Source organism: Heteronotia binoei, chromosome 4 (assembly GCF_032191835.1).
Source record: "Heteronotia binoei isolate CCM8104 ecotype False Entrance Well chromosome 4, APGP_CSIRO_Hbin_v1, whole genome shotgun sequence".
NCBI lineage: Eukaryota > Metazoa > Chordata > Lepidosauria > Squamata > Gekkonidae > Heteronotia > Heteronotia binoei.
The window spans coordinates 25,450,096-25,468,683 of record NC_083226.1 but is presented as its reverse complement, the minus strand read 5'-3'; the positions used below and the strand labels follow the sequence as shown (position 1 = coordinate 25,468,683).

The 18,588-nt window shown below is 41.4% G+C and overlaps 1 protein-coding gene across 5 annotated transcripts in view; it reads left to right on the top strand.

The window, feature by feature from the left end:
• WRN (WRN RecQ like helicase) overlaps positions 1-18,588 on the top strand; it is a 102,405-nt gene that overhangs the window by 4,123 nt on the left and 79,694 nt on the right. For all 5 annotated transcript variants that reach the window (XM_060236967.1, XM_060236971.1, XM_060236970.1 and 2 more), the window contains exons 3-7: positions 171-316; positions 2,933-3,081; positions 4,568-4,717; positions 15,800-15,872; positions 16,742-16,856. In XM_060236967.1, coding sequence (XP_060092950.1) covers positions 171-316; positions 2,933-3,081; positions 4,568-4,717; positions 15,800-15,872; positions 16,742-16,856 — 633 coding nt within the window. The remainder of the gene's footprint in view (positions 1-170; positions 317-2,932; positions 3,082-4,567; positions 4,718-15,799; positions 15,873-16,741; positions 16,857-18,588) is intronic.

Below are 18,588 nucleotides of genomic sequence, written 5' to 3'. Positions count from 1 at the left end.
ACAAGGAGGAGAAATCAAGGGAGCAGAGGAAGAAGGAGAAGAATGCATATTATTGAGTTTGCTTTCTGATATGTCAGCAACCATTTGCAGGAAGCCAGCATTGCCTTTGCACTAGACCTTCAAAATAGTCAATAGAAGCTAAACCAGAGATGCGTTTTTAAATCTTCCAGTGCAACCTTGCCCGATGGAGCTGTCCTGGGATTTGACATTGAATGGACACCATCCTATACCAAAGGGAAGGAGGGGAAAATTGCTTTAATCCAGCTGTGCGAGTCTGAGAAAAAATGTTACCTGTTTCACATTTCAACAATGTCAAGTCAGTACTGTTTTAACTTAATCTCTTAACAATATAGAATCATCAGTGGATTCATATAAACTCTAGGACAACCACACTCCCCCCCCATACAACTTTGTTATATGTATTTTTTATCTTTGCATGCATCAAGAAGAAAAGAGTTTTGCAACCTGTTTTAACTAAGCAACTTAAAAACCCACTCTCTGTCATGCGAATCTCCCATGTGCTTAAACGGTTTCCCTCCCTTAAAAAAACCTATTAAATACATAGCCTCACAAAAGCAAGTTTTATCAGGTGACCCTGATGAAAGTGTAGCTGGGTTGTGTGTTGAATGCATCGCATCCCTGTTGGTTCTTCTGGACCACTCAGCAGTTCTTGTTACCATTATCCTGCTGGACTACATAGCTGGGATTGATTGGATCAGGGCTTTTTTTTGTAGAAGAAGACCAGCAGGAACTCATTTGCATATTAGGCCACACCCCCTGACATCACCATCGTCTCGAGCTCCAGTTTGGTGTAGTGGTTAAGTGTGTGGACTCTTATCTGGGAGAACCAGGTTTGATTCCCCACTCCTCCACTTGCACCTGCTGGAATGGCCTTGGGTCAGCCATAGTTCTGGCAGAGGTTGTCCTTGAAAGGGCAGCTGCTGTGAGAGCCCTCTCAGCCCTACCCACCTCACAGGGTGTCTGTTGTGGGGGAGGAAGGTAAAGGAGATTGTGAGCCGCTCTGAGACTCTTCGGAGTGGAGGGCGGGATATAAATCCAATATCTTCTTCTTCTTCATACAGGGATTTTTTTGTAGAAAAAGACCAGCAGGAACTTATTTGCATATTAGCATATTTGCATATTTCCACACCTTCTGATGGCACCATTGTTTCACACAGGGTTTTTTTGGCAGAAGAAGACCAGCAGGAATCATTTGCATATCAGGCCACACCCCCTGACAGCGCCATTGTTTTACATGGTTTTTTTGTAGAAAAAGACCAGCAGGAACTCATTTGCATATTAGGCCACACCTTCTGATGGCACCATTGTTTCACAGGGCTTTTTTGTAGAAGAAGACCAGCAGGAACTCATTTGCATATTAGGCCACCCCCCCCCCCCCCCCCCGGCCACCAAGCCAGCCGGAACTGTGTTCCTGTGCATTCCTGTTCAAAAAAAGCCCTGGATTGGATGGATCAAAGGAGGTGCTGTTTCGTAGAGCTGCTGAACATTCATGGGAGATGAGCTCTACAAGCTGGTGCAACAAGACTGCAGCTCCTTGGCCAATTTTCTTTAGGTGTCTGGAGAGTTCTTCATTCTTCCATCTGTTTTGGATCTGCTGGGAGATGTTATCCAAAATTTTGGAGTACAGCATTCATCGGTATGCGATGATGCAGAATTTCCTTTCTCCATTCCAGCAGATTCCAAGGAGGTGGTGGAAGCCCTTAACCTGTATCTAGAAACAGTGAAGGTTTGGATGTGGGCCGTCAAATGGAAAGTGAGTCCAGACAAGACCTAAGTTTTGCTGGTCAAGTATCAATCAACATCAGTATTAGGCTTACAACTGATTTTGGATAAGTCTGTGCTTAGGGTTACTCTTGGGTCCAGTTCTGCTGCTTGAGAAGCAGGTTGCCAAGGGGAATGTCTTACAACTTAGGTTGTTTTACCTTCTGTATCTGTTGAAGGGAAAGGTGAAGTCATGCACATGTTGGTATAGTTCAGATTAAGTTGTAATAGAACAGTTCCAAAGTTAAAAGGGTGTAACTGCAGAGGGTAGCACCATCAAACTCTTCAAGTAACTGCCACCACAAGTCCTTGGCTTAGAAGGGTATAACTTTGCATAGAATGGCACCATAATATTCTCAATTTATGGATGGAAGGCTGAGGCTGATCAGTTGTGACAGGTCAGAGCATGAGTACATGACTGAGTAGAAATTTGAACTGAGAGCCAGTTTGGTATAGTGGTTAAGTGTGTGGACACTCAGGTTTGATTCCCCACTCCTCCACATGCACCTACTGATGTGATCTTGGGTCAGCCACAAGTTCTCTCAGAGCTGTTCTGCTCAAGAGCAGTGCTGGGAGAGCTCTCAGCCCTACCTACCTTACAGGGTGTCTGTTGTGGGGAGGGGAAGAGAAAGGAAATTGGAAGCCGCTATGAGACTCCTTTGGGCAGTGAAGAGCAGGGTATGAATCCAATCTCCTCTTCTTCTTGAACACTAGCCTATTACCCATCTGTCTTCTATATATCACCGAATCATAAATATGGGTTACCATCATGTTCCATTTCTGTACATTGGTTTGGATCCAGCACAACATTTCTTCCCCTTCTACAGCAACTTGAAAGCCTCTTAAAATCCTGCTCCTGAGGGAGAGGGGAGCCACACACAAACTGGATTTCATTGCATGCTCCCACGAGAACAGGGAACTGTGAAACTCAGTCTGTGGGTGGAAATCCTTGCGCCTGCTGAAATGCTATGTTGGATCCAGTCCATTAGACTGAAGACTTAATTTTGGGTACACCTGTATTTATTTTACTTCATGAGAAAAATCATTTGTTTATTTTAGACTATTCTAAACAGCTTATATGTACATAAAATAGCTGGGATATTTGTTTCTTGATCAAATTAATGATGTGTGTGTTCGGAATCTGTTTTAGGCTTTCCTGTGGGACTAAAAATACTGCTTGAAGATAAACGTATTAAAAAAGCTGGCGTTGGCATTGAAGGAGATAAATGGAAGCTGATGCGCGATTTTGAAATCCGATTGGAGGGCATTGTTGAATTGGCTGACCTTGCCAATGAAAAGGTAATAATTCACTCTTGGTATGGGGTGGATGCTTAACAGAATTCATAGAAGGTCAAGTTTTGTGGGGAACAGAACCTTGCTAAGTGATGCTCCATCTACTGATTTATTAAATTTTAAATGAAATTTATGATAAAATGAAGAAAAAATACATATCCCATTATGAGATTTTTCCATGGTTGTCGTTTATTATCTTACAGAGCCACATGCTTCCTTTTCTTTCACCTTTGTGTCAGGCTTCTCATTTCCATGATAAAATGAATCTCTTCTTGATTTATTTGCAGTTTTGTTTTTAAAAACCTGAATGTTCTCAGACTCCTGTTTTACAATGTTTTAGCTTAGCTGATTATTGTGTTGCTGATATGGGTGCTATCAGCAGGTTCAAAGGAGATAGGGCAGCATGAATATCCTGTTGATATGCTGGAACATTTCAAAAGCTGCATATTATGGAACTGCCTTCAGATCAGCCCAGTGCAAGTGAATTAATTTCCCAGACGGTGAAAGCTGTAAATGTTTGGAAAGATGAAAATAGAACATTTCACTTGTCAAAAATCTGGCATGAGCTCACTTATCCCTTGGCTGTCACGTTATCTAATGTATATAGCGTGGTAATGTTACGAAGGCATTGAACAGTGAGCCCCAGAATTATGAGTGTCAGTGCTTTTTTTTTGTAGAAAAGGCCCAGCAGGAACTCATTTGCATATTAGGCCACATACCCCAACACCACCATTGTTTCACACAGGGCTTTTGGTAGCAGGAACTAATTTGTATATTAGGCCACACCCCCTGATGCCAAGCCAGCCAGAATTGCGTCCCCCTGTGTTCCTGCTCAAAAAAAGCCCTGATGAGTGTGTTCATATAAGTGTATGCCCTCGGTTCTCAATCAAATGATACATGTATCCAGGACTTTTTTTGTAGCAGGAACTCCTTTGCATATTAGGCCACACCCCCTTGATGTAGCCAATCCTCCTGGAGCTTACAGGGCTCTTAGTATGGCCTGCTGTAAGCTCCAGGAGGATTGGCTAGATCAGGGAGATGTGGCCTAATATGCAAAGGAGTTCCTGCTACAAAAAATGCCCTGCATGTATTCATTTTGATGCCTGTTACATCTTGACCTAGTTGCATGGTAAAGATAGCCGGTTTTATAATTGTTTAGGTGTTCTTTTAAATATTTTCTATGAGTTGCTGCCTTGGGAGTCTTTGAAACTTAAAGCAGAACCTTGAAATAATTTATTTAAATAATTTAAAATAAGGAGGTCTTGTATAGTAAAAAAGCATTTCACAGGAGACAGCTCCAGTTAAGCTCCACTTAAAAATTCAATTTGTGCTTTTAAGCCCATTTTAAAGTAACCTTTTTATCAATGAACAATCTCATTTGGAGCCATTCCATCTCCACCAGTTGTAGGAACCCCCCCCCCCCCACGCAACCCTATTCACTGATACAGCTTCAGAAACAGTTTGTACTTAACTGTGGCAATCTTATTTTTAGCTAAAATGTAAAGAGATCTGGAGCCTGAACAACCTCGTAAAACATCTGTTCCACAAACAGCTTCTGAAAGACAATTTGATCCGCTGTGGTAATTGGGAACAATTTCCGCTCACGGAGGAGCAGAGGCTGTATGCAGCTACGGATGCTTATGTATGTACACCCCCCCCCCCATTCTTTTCCCCCCTAGGATATGTCTAGCGATGTGAAATTTGCAAGCCTTCTTTGTTTCTTGATGCGGCTGTGTTTTGACTGTCTAGACGTGTTTTCTAAAGATAGCGTCCTGTCTTTGGCCCTGCTGGTGGACCTTCTGATGGCCCCTGTGTTTGTCCACTGTGTGACAGAGTGTTGGACTGGATGGGCCATTGGCCTGATCAAACATGGCTTCTGTTATGTTCTTATGTTTACATAAACCTGCATCCCAGAACTGTGAAATCACATGAGAATGGGGTAGGGGGTTGAATGTTAGGGCTCAATCTTTGCTAGTATCTTCTGTTTTTTGAAAATTAGATATGTTATGCCAGAGGTATTAAACTTGCTTGCTTTGGAAGGCTAGATGGTCCATCCAGTTGATGCTCAAGATTCACATTCATTATTTAGCAACAAAATCCCAGTTAGTATTGGCTGGGGGCCAATAGTGGAATCAGTGGATAGCCTCTACAAATACCACTTCTTCTCCAGCCCAAATGTTCCACCCTTCCACACTTGCCAAGTTTCCTTAAGTGGTACAAGTGTTCGTCTAGATGCCAGCCTGTTTGGTTGAGCCTGCTCATCCTGCTACAGCTCATAATTCCACATTTTTTAGGCCACTAAGAACATAAGAAGAGCCATGCTGGGTCAGACAGAAGGTCCATCAAGTCCAGCATTCTGTTCACACAGCAACCTGCCTGCTGCCTCTTGAAAGCCCATGAGCAGCACGATTGCAAGAGCATCCTCCTGCCCATGCACCCCAGCAACTAATATACATTCTCTGGTACTGGAGGGGATAAATATCCATCATGGCTAGTAACCATTGATAGCCTCATCCTCCATGAATTTGTCCACTCCCTTTTTAAAGCGTTCCATACTGGTGGCCCCTTTTCCTACATGCTTCTTGTCTTCCAAAATTGTCTCATACTCACATAGTGGCTGCCTTCCTAAACAATTCTGTCATCCAGTTTGCCATTGACCAATTCCAATTCCACACCCTCCTGCCCATGGTCTTTCAGTGCTGTTGAGTGGTAGATTGACTCTTTACACCCCTACCCCAGCCATATGTGAAACGGGAAAGAACCTTGCATGATTTTGCGCCATTGCATTGTTTCTTTATTCTGTTGACCAGGGCTTTTTTTGTAGCAGGAACTCCTTTGCATATTAGGCCACACACCCCTGATGTAGCCAGTCCTCCTGGAGGTTACAGTAGGCCCTGTACTAAGAACCCAGTAAGCTCTTGGAGGATTGGCTACACCAGGGGTATGTGGCCTAATATGCAAAGGAGTTCCTGCTACAAAAAAAGCCCTGCTGTTAACTGTTCAGTAACTTACACGGAGCATTGATGAAATAAAATGGATCTCATTGGCAACTTCAGGGGATTCTGGTAAGGCTCCTGAGCCTTGTGTTTGAGAAGTGGTTGGTGTTGGACTAGGAGCTGTGGGTACAAATACTTACTGAGAAGACTTACATGGGAGTGCCATTTTAGGCAGAATCTATACTAGGGGTGGCCAAACTTGCTTAATGTAAGAGCCACATAGAATAAATGCCAGATGTTTGAGAGCACACAAGATATGAATTTCAGATGTTTGAGAGCTGCTAGACAGGAAGGCAGGCAAATAAGTGGGGGAGGGAGAGATGGAAAGAAAGCAACTTTAACTTTAAAGGTATTCTCCAAGCCACCAACTGGCTTGGCTTGGAGAAGTGATTTAAAGAGAGAAGTGCCTTCTTCAAGCAGGCCAACAGGGCAGTGGGGAGGGGGTTCAAGAGCCACACAATATGTCAATGAGCCACATGTGGCTCCCGAGCCACAGTTTGGCCACTTCCTTGGTGGTTTCCCACCCAAATACTAACCTGCTTAGCTTCCAAACTCTGATGAAATTTAGAAATTGACTGAAGCTTCCTTGAATAGCCCCGATTAGTCCAATTTCATCAGAGTTTGGAAGCTAAGCAGGTTAGTATTTGGGTGGGAAACCACCAAGGAAGACAGAAGCTGCCATTCAGAGGACAGCAACAGAAAATCTCTGCTCATCTCATGCCTTGAAAACCCCACAAGCTGGCTGTGACTTGGCAGCACACAATTATTACGATTAAATCCACTGAAGTCATAGGTCATTACTATCAGTTCTGTGCAGGAACTGCGCTTCTGCTTAGGATGGTACTGTGGATCTGCTTGGGCCAGTCACCTGTAGCTGAACCTGCCTTATAGATTGTTGTGAAAATAAAATATGCAAGTGGAAAAGGAAGAACTAAGTATGTCGCTCTGAGCTTTATTGAGGGTGATGCATGCCTGACAGACCTATATTGAGCAATTGCATCCTAATAAAGAATTGTCACAAGTGGGATGTTGCCAGTTCTTACATATCTGATAGCTTTTGGAGACTCTGGGGAATTCTACGTAGGCCTGATGTTCTTCCTCTTTCTAAAAGACATCACTGAAGATGACATTCTTGTACAGAAACCACATCTTTATAGGAAAAACATGAATTGCCTTGTGCATTTTCTAAAACCGCTATACGGTTAAAGAATCTTTCGTTGATTAGGCAGATGCATTTTAATGAATCCACTCAATCTGCATAATTTGCATTTGAATACAGCTATATTTTTGAAGGGGAAAAAAACATATCTGGATTTTAAATCAGGTGTGCTAATAGGAGGCAGTATCTCAAGAAGACAGTGTATATGTGGGGAGAGGGGAATCCCTTTTCTACAGTGGTGCCTTTTTCAAATAGTAGAAGCTGGGGTTTTGTTTTTTGTTTTGCCTTCAAGTCACAGCTGACTTTTGGCAACCCTGTTTGGTTTTCATGGCAAGAGACATTCAGAGGTGGCTTGCCATTGCCTGCCTCTGTCACAATCCTGGTATTCCAAGGAAGTCTCCCATCCAAATACTAGCTAGAGTCAACCCTGCCCAGAGTTTAAGATTTGAGAAGACCAGGGTAGCTTGGGCTATCCAGATCAGGGCAGAAGCTGTGTGCATTTCTAGAAATGCGTTGTGTTATGTATTGTGATTATGTTACTCTTCTGTCATTATTAAGTAGGGCATCTGTTTTATACTGTGGTCTTTAGCTTGTTGTTTGGGAGGAGTATCTGTAGGGACATTGCAGTATGGTGATTTGCTGTTGAACAGCTGGTAGGTATAGGCCAACAGATGTTCCTGTTGTGATGTGGGTACAGAACAAGAGCTTGAACAGAGAGAGACAAAAACAAGATGAAGGTTGAACAGGGTTTAATGTAACTCTGTAGTTAGTTAGGTGATGCTGTAGATGAGACTAGACCTAGAGAAGGGACCGAAAACTGGAAGGCCAGGGGCTCAAATTGGATTCCCAGCATAGCCTTGGTTCCAAGGTGTCCTGTGTACTCTGGAATGCACTCTGGTCACGTTGTCTTACTCTGAGGCTTGGTTTAGCTGTGAGGCTGGGAGTATGGCCTTTGGTCAGCCATGGCTCTCGTAGGAGTTGTCCTTGAAATGGCAGCTGCTGTGAGAGCTCTCTCAGCCCCACCTACCTCACAGGGTGTCTGCTGTGGGGGAGGAAGGTAAAGGAGATTGTCAGCTGCTCTGAGATTCAGAGTGAAGGGTGGGGTATAAATCCAATATCATCATCATCTTCTTCTTTTGATTAGGAGCCATGCAGGTAGTGTGGCATCTAAACTGGGTCACCAGCAGCTATGTATGGAGTGCTGGCATGACAGCCATATCCATGGTTCCATACATTGCCCTTTACTGTAGTGCTACCCAAATAGTCTTGCTGACACTGTTGCTGCTGGTTTGATCCCCTATATGGGTGACTTTCATGACCACTGTCATGTTTACATTGCCCTGAGATTTAGCAGACAGGCTCTTTAACCCCTTCTTCCCAGCATGAATGGCAGCAAAGGGCACTGTTGGACTTGTCCCCTTGTGCATTTTTGCTGCTGTGTGCAAGCTGAAATGCTGTTCCACGAGAATGAACAATGGGTGTGGCTGCAGGAAGGTTCTGCCAAAACCACACTGAGTGAAGTGGGATTCAGAGGGTCTTCCCTCTGTGTCTCCACTAGTTAGAGAATGAGTCAGTGGCTGGAATTATCTATGCGGGTCCTTCAGTTCCCTTATTGCATTTATGATCTAGCCCCCATTACAAACCAGTTGCTGATCAGGTCCCTAAGATTCTTTTTTTTTTTTTTTTTAAGAAATTTTCAGTTTTATTGAAAAAAGAAAAATACAGACAGAACAAAACACTAAAACACTAAAACATAAAACACAAAACACAATATACATACTACATACGATCTCTAGCCCTAAAACAACAACTACTTAACTACAAATACCCCCCCACAGGAGAAGGAGAGGATTGAATTTGTAAATAAAACATTCATTGCTCCATCACTACTTAACTTGATATAATTATTTTATATCAAAACCTCTGTTTTTAACCCACTCGTATACAGGGTCCCATTCCTCCCGGCATTTCTGCACATTACCACTTCGCAGTCGGGTAGTCAACAAATCCGATTCCGCAATTTCTAAAAGTTTAGTAATAAATTCTTCTCTATTAGGAGTTCTATCTTCCTTCCAATATTTAGCGTATAAAATTCTAGCAATTGTAACTATATACAGCAATAGTTTCAGCTTGGTCGCAGGTAAGTTTTGTCTACAAATGTTTATAAGGTACAATTCCGGAACATGTTTCACTTGTATTTGCAAAATTTTTTGGATCCAGATATTGACTTGTGTCCAATATTTTCTGGCCTTTTTACATTGCCACCATATATGGAACAAAGAGCCTTTAACTTCCGTACACTTCCAGCATTTATTAGAGTAAGAAGGATATATCTTTGCCAGTCTATCTGGCGTAAGGTACCATCTGTATATCATTTTATACATGTTTTCTTTAAGATCTGCTGGCTTTATTAACTTTATATTTTGCTTCCATAGCTTCTCCCATTCTTCCAAATCTATGTTGTAACCGAAGTCCTTCAACCACCTGATCCATGCTTCTTTAACCACCTCATCTTGCATCTTGACTTGAAGCAACCAATCATACACTTTAGCAATTAATTTTTGTTTAGACTCCAAAATCAAATCTAGGTCAGAATAAGAGTTCAGAAAACCAATTTCTTTATCTTTCCGGAATCTTGATCTCACTTGGCATTGTAGCCACCAAGATAACTTTAGAACTTCTTCCTCAATCAATTCATTCTGGTCATTTAGCAAGTAAGCATAGTCCTGTTGATTTTCCCAATTATATAGTTTGGGATGTGACGCAGCTTCTATCGGGGAGATCCATTTTGGAGTATATTTATACAGCACTTTAATTTCACTCCAGATCACATACAGAGATCTTCTTATTTCATGCCTGAAGAAGCGCCCGGTTTTGATAGGAGTTTTATACCACATGTAATTATGCCAGCCTTCTCCTAACCCATCACCCTCTAAGGACAGTAATCTTTTGTTATCCAATTTACACCAAGTTCTCAGCCACGCAATGTTACACGCTTTATAGTACAATTTCCAGTCCGGGAGAGCTAGTCCTCCTCTTAGCTTAGTATCTTGCATAACTTTCATTTTGATTCTGGCCTTCTTACTCTTCCAGATAAACATTTTGGTCATCTCATTAAGCTGCTGAAAAAAGGATTTAGGTAGTGTAATTGGAATTGTTTGAAATAGAAATAACACCCTCGGAAGAATATTCATTTTAATCGTTGCGACTCGGCCAAGGAGCGAAATTTGGAGATCTTTCCAATTAATTAGATCCCTCCGAATCTCTCTCAAAATTTTTTCATAATTGTCTCTGTATAAATTCTTTAAGTTGTTGGTCAAAAAAATTCCCAAGTATTTAACCTTCTTTTCATTCTTAAATCCAGAAAGCTGTTCCAACCTTTCAATTTGGTCCTTTTCCATATTCTTCGTTAAGATCTTGGTTTTAATGGCATTCAATTTAAATCTGGATACTTCTCCAAACTCTCTTATTCTTTGTTTTAAGAGCTCAATCGATGATATGGGTTGTTCCAGTGTAAATACCAGGTCGTCTGCAAACGGCAACGTTTTTAATTCTGTATTATTTATTCTAATCCCTTGAATTTGAGAGTCTTCTCTAATCTTCTTAATCAGCGGTTCTAAAGTCAATATAAATAGTAACGGGGATAGAGGACACCCCTGTCTTGTACCTTGTTCTATTTCTATTAAGTCAGTCGTTACTCCATTGAAATTTACTTTCGCTATCTGTTTCGTGTACACTGCTTCGACCATTGAACAGAATCTTCCTCCACACCCGACTCCTGCCAAAGTCTCCTTAATAAAGTTCCAATTAACATTGTCGAAGGCCTTTTCAGCGTCTATCAGGATCGCCGCGAATTCTTTATCTGGGTGTTCTCTATAATACTCAATTGCATTCAAGAGCAGTCTCACGTTCTGATTCATTAAACGTCCCGGAACAAAACCCGTTTGATCTTCATGAACTAGACTTCTAATGACTTTCTTCAATCTATTTGCTAATATTGTTGCGTAGATCTTGTAGTCACTATTCAACAAAGAAATTGGTCTGTAGTTTTTAATTTCTGCTGGGTCGGAGTCTTCTTTATATATAAGGGATATTAAAGCTTCTTTCCACGATTCTGGAATTTCACCCGTATTGTAAACATTTTCCATTACTTTCTTGAAGGGGAGCAATAATACATCTTCAAAAGCTCTAAAGAATTCAATCGGTAATCCGTCTGTACCCGGCGTCTTGTTACTTTTTTGAGTTTTTATAGCATCAACTACTTCCTGCATTGAAATTGGGTTTTCTAAACTAGCTTGTTGTTCCTTTGTTAATTGTTGCATTTCCACTTCCTTTATATATGCCTCTTGTTTTTGTTGATCAAGCTTCTGTTTCTTATACAGGTTCCGATAGAAATTCTGGATGATGGTTTTCATTTGAGAATTTTGAAAGATCTCCTCTTTCGCCTCATTTCTTAACATCTTTATGATCTTTTTCTCCTTCTCTTTCCTCAATCTGTACGCCAACCATCTACTCACTTTGTTCGCATTTTCAAAGTAGTTTTGTCTTGTCCATTTTAATTTTCTCTCAATTTCTTCTGCCAAAAGAATATTTATCTGGTGTTGAATAGCTATAATTTTGGTCTTAATCCCGTTTGGGTTCACCGTTTTCTGTTGTTTCTCAAAATAGTTCAACTTTGTTAAAAGCTCATTGTAGGTCTTTCTTTGTTCCCTCTTCCTCCTTGATGAATATCGGATGGCAACGCCCCTAAAGAAAGCCTTGAATGCATCCCATATTATTGAGATCTTTGTATCCTTTTCCAGATTACATTTAAAAAATTCTTGTATTTCTTTTTTTGCTTCTTCCAAAAACTTAGTTTCCTTCAAAATTTGTAAATTTAAAGACCATCTAAAGTTCCTTTTTTGTTCCTGAAATGCCACCGAAATTGGGCTATGATCCGAATACGATTGGGGAAGAATGTCCACTTGATTAACTGTCAACATCATATCCAGAGACATCCAGACCATGTCAATTCTTGACCAAGACTTATGCGGTTGTGAGTAAAAAGTAAAATCTGCTGTACTCGAATTTCTTGCTCTCCAAGCATCTACTAGGTTCAATTCCTCAGCCATTTTTAAGAAGGAGTTAGATAATAAATTTCGAGTCTTCTTCTTTTTCTTTTGTGAGTCTTCATATTTTTTATCCAATTTCATATCAAATATCGCATTATAATCTCCTATAATACAATATCTATCCGAATTAATTTCTCTTAGCTTAAGGTACAGGTCTTGATAAAATTTTTCTTGATTTTCGTTGGGGGCATATATATTCCCCAAAATTGTTTTCTGACCATTTAATTCTACTTCAACGATAAGAATTCTACCTTGCTCATCCGAATACAGACAGCTCGATTTAATCTGGTGAGAGATGAAAATTGCTACCCCCTTCTTCTTCTTCTGCGAGTCACATGAGGCATATAGAGCTCCCAATTTCTTATTTTCCAGGTACTTTACGTTGTCTTTCCGAATATGAGTTTCCTGTAAACAAATAATTTGTGCGCCAGATTTTTTCAATTGTTGAAAGACTCTCTTCCTCTTTCCGGGTTCATTTAATCCGTTCACGTTCAAAGAAAATATTTTGGTCTCTGCCTTGGAGTTCATTTTGCTGGCTCCTTACTATCAGGTATCTTGACTTCCTTCCTGCTCTGAAGTCTTGTCTTGATCTTATCTCGTTGTTTTTTTGGGGATTCTCCAGCCGGAGTTTCCTCATCGCCTTCTAGCTCTTGTTCGCCTCCTGACTCCGATCCACTCCGCTCCACGTACTGGTCCCAAAATTCTTCCATCTTTGCCTCAGTGGTAATATTGTATCTCTTCGCTTGAAATGTAAAAAAGAGACCTTGTGGAAAAAGCCATCTAAACTGAATTTCATGCTTGATTAACCACGCCGACAATTTCTTGAATTTAAATCTCCTCTGCCTTACACTCCAGGGTATCTCTTTTAAAATCTTTATTTTGTTTCCCTTCCAATCAATTTCACATTCTCTTGTTTTTCTCAGAACTCTTTCCGTTGTTTCTGATCGCAAAAGTTTAACTTGAACCTCCCTAGGGAGTTTAAACTTCCTTATGTAGCTTGATGAAACTCTTTTGGCCCACAAGATATCTCTTGGGCCTTCTTCTAGTAATTCTTCATTATCCACTGTTAAAATATCCATTATTTTACTAGGTAAGTCTTCTTCCCTCTCTTCAGGTATATTTTGGAAACGAAGAATTGTTGCTGCTTTCTCCATTTCAAGTCTCATCAGGCGATCTTCCACCTCTGTCAACTCTTTTTGATTCTCTCTAACTATGTCACTTGTCTGCTTACTCCGCTCTTCCATTCTGTCTACTTTAGCGGTTAAGCCATGGACCTGTTGCGTATTAGCCAGCAGTTGTTTTTGGAATTCTACCAACTGGTCATTTGTCTTCTTTACCTCACCCATCAAATCAGTTCTTAATTCATCCAATGCTTCGTGATTTTTCTTGAATCCAGCTGTAACACTCTTCTGTAATTTTTCCAATGCGTCTTGATTGACAGAGACTGGAGTCATTTTACTTCCCCCCGCCGGTGGGGTACCTTGCGAATATTTTTTGATCTTCGTTTCTGTCATTCTAACTTTACTAGACCAAATCTAATGGCTTAGTTCCCCTTTCAATTTACTATTTGATCCAATCTTTCAATTTCTTCTTAACAAAAGCAGCACCCCTCTTATTAGAGATGAACTATAACAATTCAATACTCAGTAATCCAATCCAATCATTCAATCACCATTCAACATTCCCTTAAACCAAATCAACTCCCCCAAATAGATTAACCCTTAAAAATCAATATTTCAGTTCATAAAATGTGAATCAGGTATTCCAATTAATTACTTATTACTTAATGTTGAAAAAAACTTCAGTTATTCAGTAAAAAGAAAATCTTCCAACAGTCAATTAATCCAGTGGCAAAGTACAGTTTCTGAGATAGTTATACAGTTATACAATTATACTGTTATACAGTTTTTTTAAAAAAAAAAGGGATAAAAATTTTGTTCACAGTCTTATCTTGCCTGCTTCTTGTCTGCTTCTTCTTCTTTCTTCCTTCTTCCCTTCCCCTGCTTCTTTTCTTCAGCCTTCTCTGTCTCTGTCTCTCCAGACCTGTTATTCTATCAGCCTGGGTCCAATTAAAAAATAGTTCCTGTTGTGTTCCGTTGCATTCAGTTGTATTCAGTTCCTGTTATATTCAATTCTAACCCCAAGGTTCTGACAGTCTAGTTATTCTGGAAGAGACCACAGGAGAGAAGAGAGTCCGGGAAAAAAGCCAAAACAAGCCACAACAAAACAAAGCCTCCACCAAAGCTCCAATTTCTCTCTGCTCCTGCTAGTTATCGACCCAGACACAACACCCAGATCTTCGATAAAGCGCGGCCGCGGCAAATGCCGCTAAGAACCGCCACTTTACCCTTTCAGATATTCAGCCTCAACACAGGATACAAAAACAGAGCAAAAAAGAAAGAAAAAAGGAAAAGAAAAATATATTCCAACTACCACCGACCACCGCCAAATCTTGCCGAAACGAAGCTGTAGGTAGGGGGGGGGAAATTCTTCAGCCCAGGGAAGCCACTGGTGTTTCTCTTTGCTCCTCACCTTCCTAATAAACAAAGTGGGTCCCGTCCGCCATTACGGCTCGCTTCCGCAAATGCCTCTCCCGGGCCAACAACGATCTAGTCCCTCTTTTCCCCCTCCTCACTCCTGCTTCTCGTCTTGTCTTTAAGCCCCTTTCTACCAGCTCCGCTCACCCGACCACGATCTTGCACAGCTCCACAACCATCTTCAATTCCGCTTGCGGCTTCGGCCAGCCCCCGAAACGCGCGCCGCCACTCACCACCGCTCACCGCCGTTTTCCCCACACCTCCGCTTCCGCGCCTCTCGGACCACCGACCCAAAGGACCTTTTCTTCAAACGCTAAGTACCTAGCTGGGAGTAAGTACCCGCTTTCGAACAGTCTTTAAGGTACAGCTGATTGAAGTCACGCTTTCTCTCCGTTCTCCCTCACTCCGGCAGCACAGTTAAGCGCCTAAGCGTTGAGAGGCAACGGCCAGGAGGAAACCGGTGCTGGGTGGGGAACCTCCGCTCCCCCCCATCAGCCAGAAGCCCTCCAGACTCCGGAGCGTCCCCTGACAGCTCCGCTAGGGGTGCCTCCCGTCCGGAAAGCCCCCTCTGTCGCCCCCCAAACAGAGTCCCTTCTCGAGCTAGAGAAAGGAGCTCCGCTTCACTCCGCCATCTTCCGGAAGTCTCCCAGGTCCCTAAGATTCTATGACCACAGCAGCTCTCCATTCATACAGTCACCACCCACAGTAAACTGTAGACACTGCTTCTCTGTAGGGACACAGCTTCTCGGGGAACAAATGACAAATTAATGCTGTCCTATGAAAAAAAAGCTGCTGCCCATAATTAATTCCATAGTTCTGTTTTTTTTCACTCTTCTATTGTTATAGGCTCCTGTTTATATAAACTTCTGCCACTAATTAACTTCCATGGAATAGAGATTTGTTTTCTTTGTATTGTCACAGGCTGGCTTCCTCATTTTTCAAAAACTGGCAAATCTGAAAAATCTTAAGCAAATGCGGCTTGGTGTAGAAGAAGGTGAGCCATTTGTACAATGGAAAGTATAAATATATTCCTCTTCTGTCATCATCTTACATGGTGTTTCTGTGGGTTCTTTTCCCTCAAAATGTATTGGGCATCATGATAGGCAAAACTTGGATAATGCACAATTTTAAGAACTGTGGTTTTTTTGCGTAATTATGTAATGCAATGGGCATGGCCATAGATTTTAATAAAGAACTTTGATGTCCAGTGTAAATAGCTGTGTCTTGCATGCCTCTAAAGAGATTTTCATATGAAATAACTGCTAGACTTTCCATATACCACTGCTCTGCTCAGCAGCGTTTGAAGCCTACCTCTAACTGAAGAGTTTGGCAGAAGTGAAAGTGGGAGGGAGATTCCGTAGGCTGGAAGAAGGATTTGCTGAGTAGGGTGGTAGAACATAAGCCACTGTGTTTCTCTGACACTGGTGTTTTGTTGGTAAATGTTTTATAAGAGGTATTTGTATTATTTCTGTAACACAGGAGACTAATATCTTGTGAAAATGCCAACAGACAATCCATAGAGACCTTGAGCATGGATCCGTGCAGTTCAGGGCTCATTCAGATACTTTGGATGTTTGCAGTTCATAGTAAGGATGTAGCGATTTACAAACAGTTGAAGATAACAAACATGAGATGTGTATAAAACATGTTACAGTATCCTGCCTCTGAAAAAGCCTAAGAGGGATATAAATAAACAATGACTACTGTCTAAATATCCCTAATCATGTAAGCACGCTAACCTAATAACTATTGAAATCATGAGTTTTATCATGTTTCACTGCCTGGTATCTGGGACCTAGGAGTGCTATGATATGTGTTAAAAAGACATAGAATTCTTCACTTACCTCGATTTTTTTTTAATAGGAGGTGTACTTTTGCAGAATGACATAAAGAAGGAATTAACTTCTTTATCAGAAGAGATGATGGATTTGGCTCATCACCTTCCGGACTCTTCTGAACAACCCATAAATGTTCAAAGGTTATCTGTTGCTTGGTTTTTGATTTCCTTTTAATTTATTAAATGCAAGTCACAGTTCTGTGTTTCTTTTATTGCTGCCTATCCACTAAACGTTTAATTCAGTCCAAAGGTCTAGATCCTACTGATTAATTCAGATAACGGCAGCCACTTCCTTCAGTGCAAGGAGCCTTCTGCCAATTCCACAGGTTTTTCTTCTGGTAGAAGGCTGCTTATGTCAGAGGGTGGTGTTGCCATTAGCAGAATGGCTCTGTAACATCTTTGTCTGTATAGAACTCTGTAAGTCCTCTAGATGAGATCAAGTAAGCCAGGTGCAGGTTTTTTCTCGCTTACCCTAAGGTTTCATAAACCTCCATTCTTTTTGCAGTCTCTTAAAAGGCCCTCCAGAAAGTCAGGAGACTTTGAGCTGTCCCTGATGCGGTACCAAGAACCAGAGTTGGAAATGGAAATCTTGGAGTATGCTATGCATGTGTGAATATGTGAATATATCTTGGCAAGAAGAGGGTGCATCATTTATTCTGTGTCCCAGCTGCTATTCATGTTTTTAATGCTAAAACAGTTTCTCAGTTGTTATACGGGATCCCCATTTGGGTTTGCGCCCTCAATTTCCAACTTGAGCAAGTTCAGGCAGCATTTTTATGCCGTATTTTAGAAGTCCCCAACTGTGTCAGCTATGCTGCAATGTGCCTAGAGACTGGAATCCATTTGATGGAGACCAGGGCATGGCTACTAACTATAAAGTTTTGGCTACGCCTACACTTTAGGGCAGACCGTGCTAGTTATATCCATATGATACTAGCAGATTCCTTCGTTTCCACTTGGTATAGTCAGATCCAGAAGAAAATAGATTCCATAGGTGTGTACCCCTGGACAACCTTTGTATGCTAAGTGAAACGCAGGCATTCAGAATCCTGAAACAGAGAATCTTAGATATTGAGAAACAGTCCCTTTGTTCTTCTGGACATAAAACTTGTTCCCCTTTAGCATTTGGTATCTTCCTAGATCATGGGCTGCCTGTTGCCTACCTTTCTCAGTTACGCCTCTCTTTTATGTTAGCAAGACTCAGTGTTCTACCCTCAGTGGTATTGTCTGGGAGGTTTGCCAACATCCCTTATCAGGATAGAGTCTGTCCATGTAATGGAAGGCACAGTGAAATGGTCGCCCATGTCTTTCTTCATTGTGATTTTTATGGGTAAGTGTGGGACTGTATAATCAAACCTAATTTTTATGGATTACCTGAAGTGAAGTTAGTTTTTTTCTACTATCTGACCAATGTTCCCATATCACAAGCCTGGTTGCAAAGTATCTTTTGGCTGCCATAACAATCAGGGAGCAAAAGACTAGCTCCCCTTCTTAATATTGGACTGGTTTTTATAGCTGAAACTCCATGTAAATTTGCTATGCAGTACTTTTTATTTCTATGCCAATAAAGGTATTTGGAATTGGAATATTCTCTATTGCTTCTAGAATGATTTGAAACATAGAATCACATTTTGAGTCTTTGCAATATAAAGAAGGCTTGACCTGGATGGCTCAGGCTAGCGGGATCTCATCAGAACTTGGAAGCTAAGCAGGATTGGCCCTTGTTAGTGTTTGGATGGGGGACCACCAAGGAAGTCGAGGGTTGCTATGCAGAGGTAGGCAGTATGAAAACCTGCTTATGTCTTGCCTTGAAAACCCCAAGCTGTTGCCATAAGTCAGCTGTGATTTGGTTGTACTTGCTGCCACCAATATA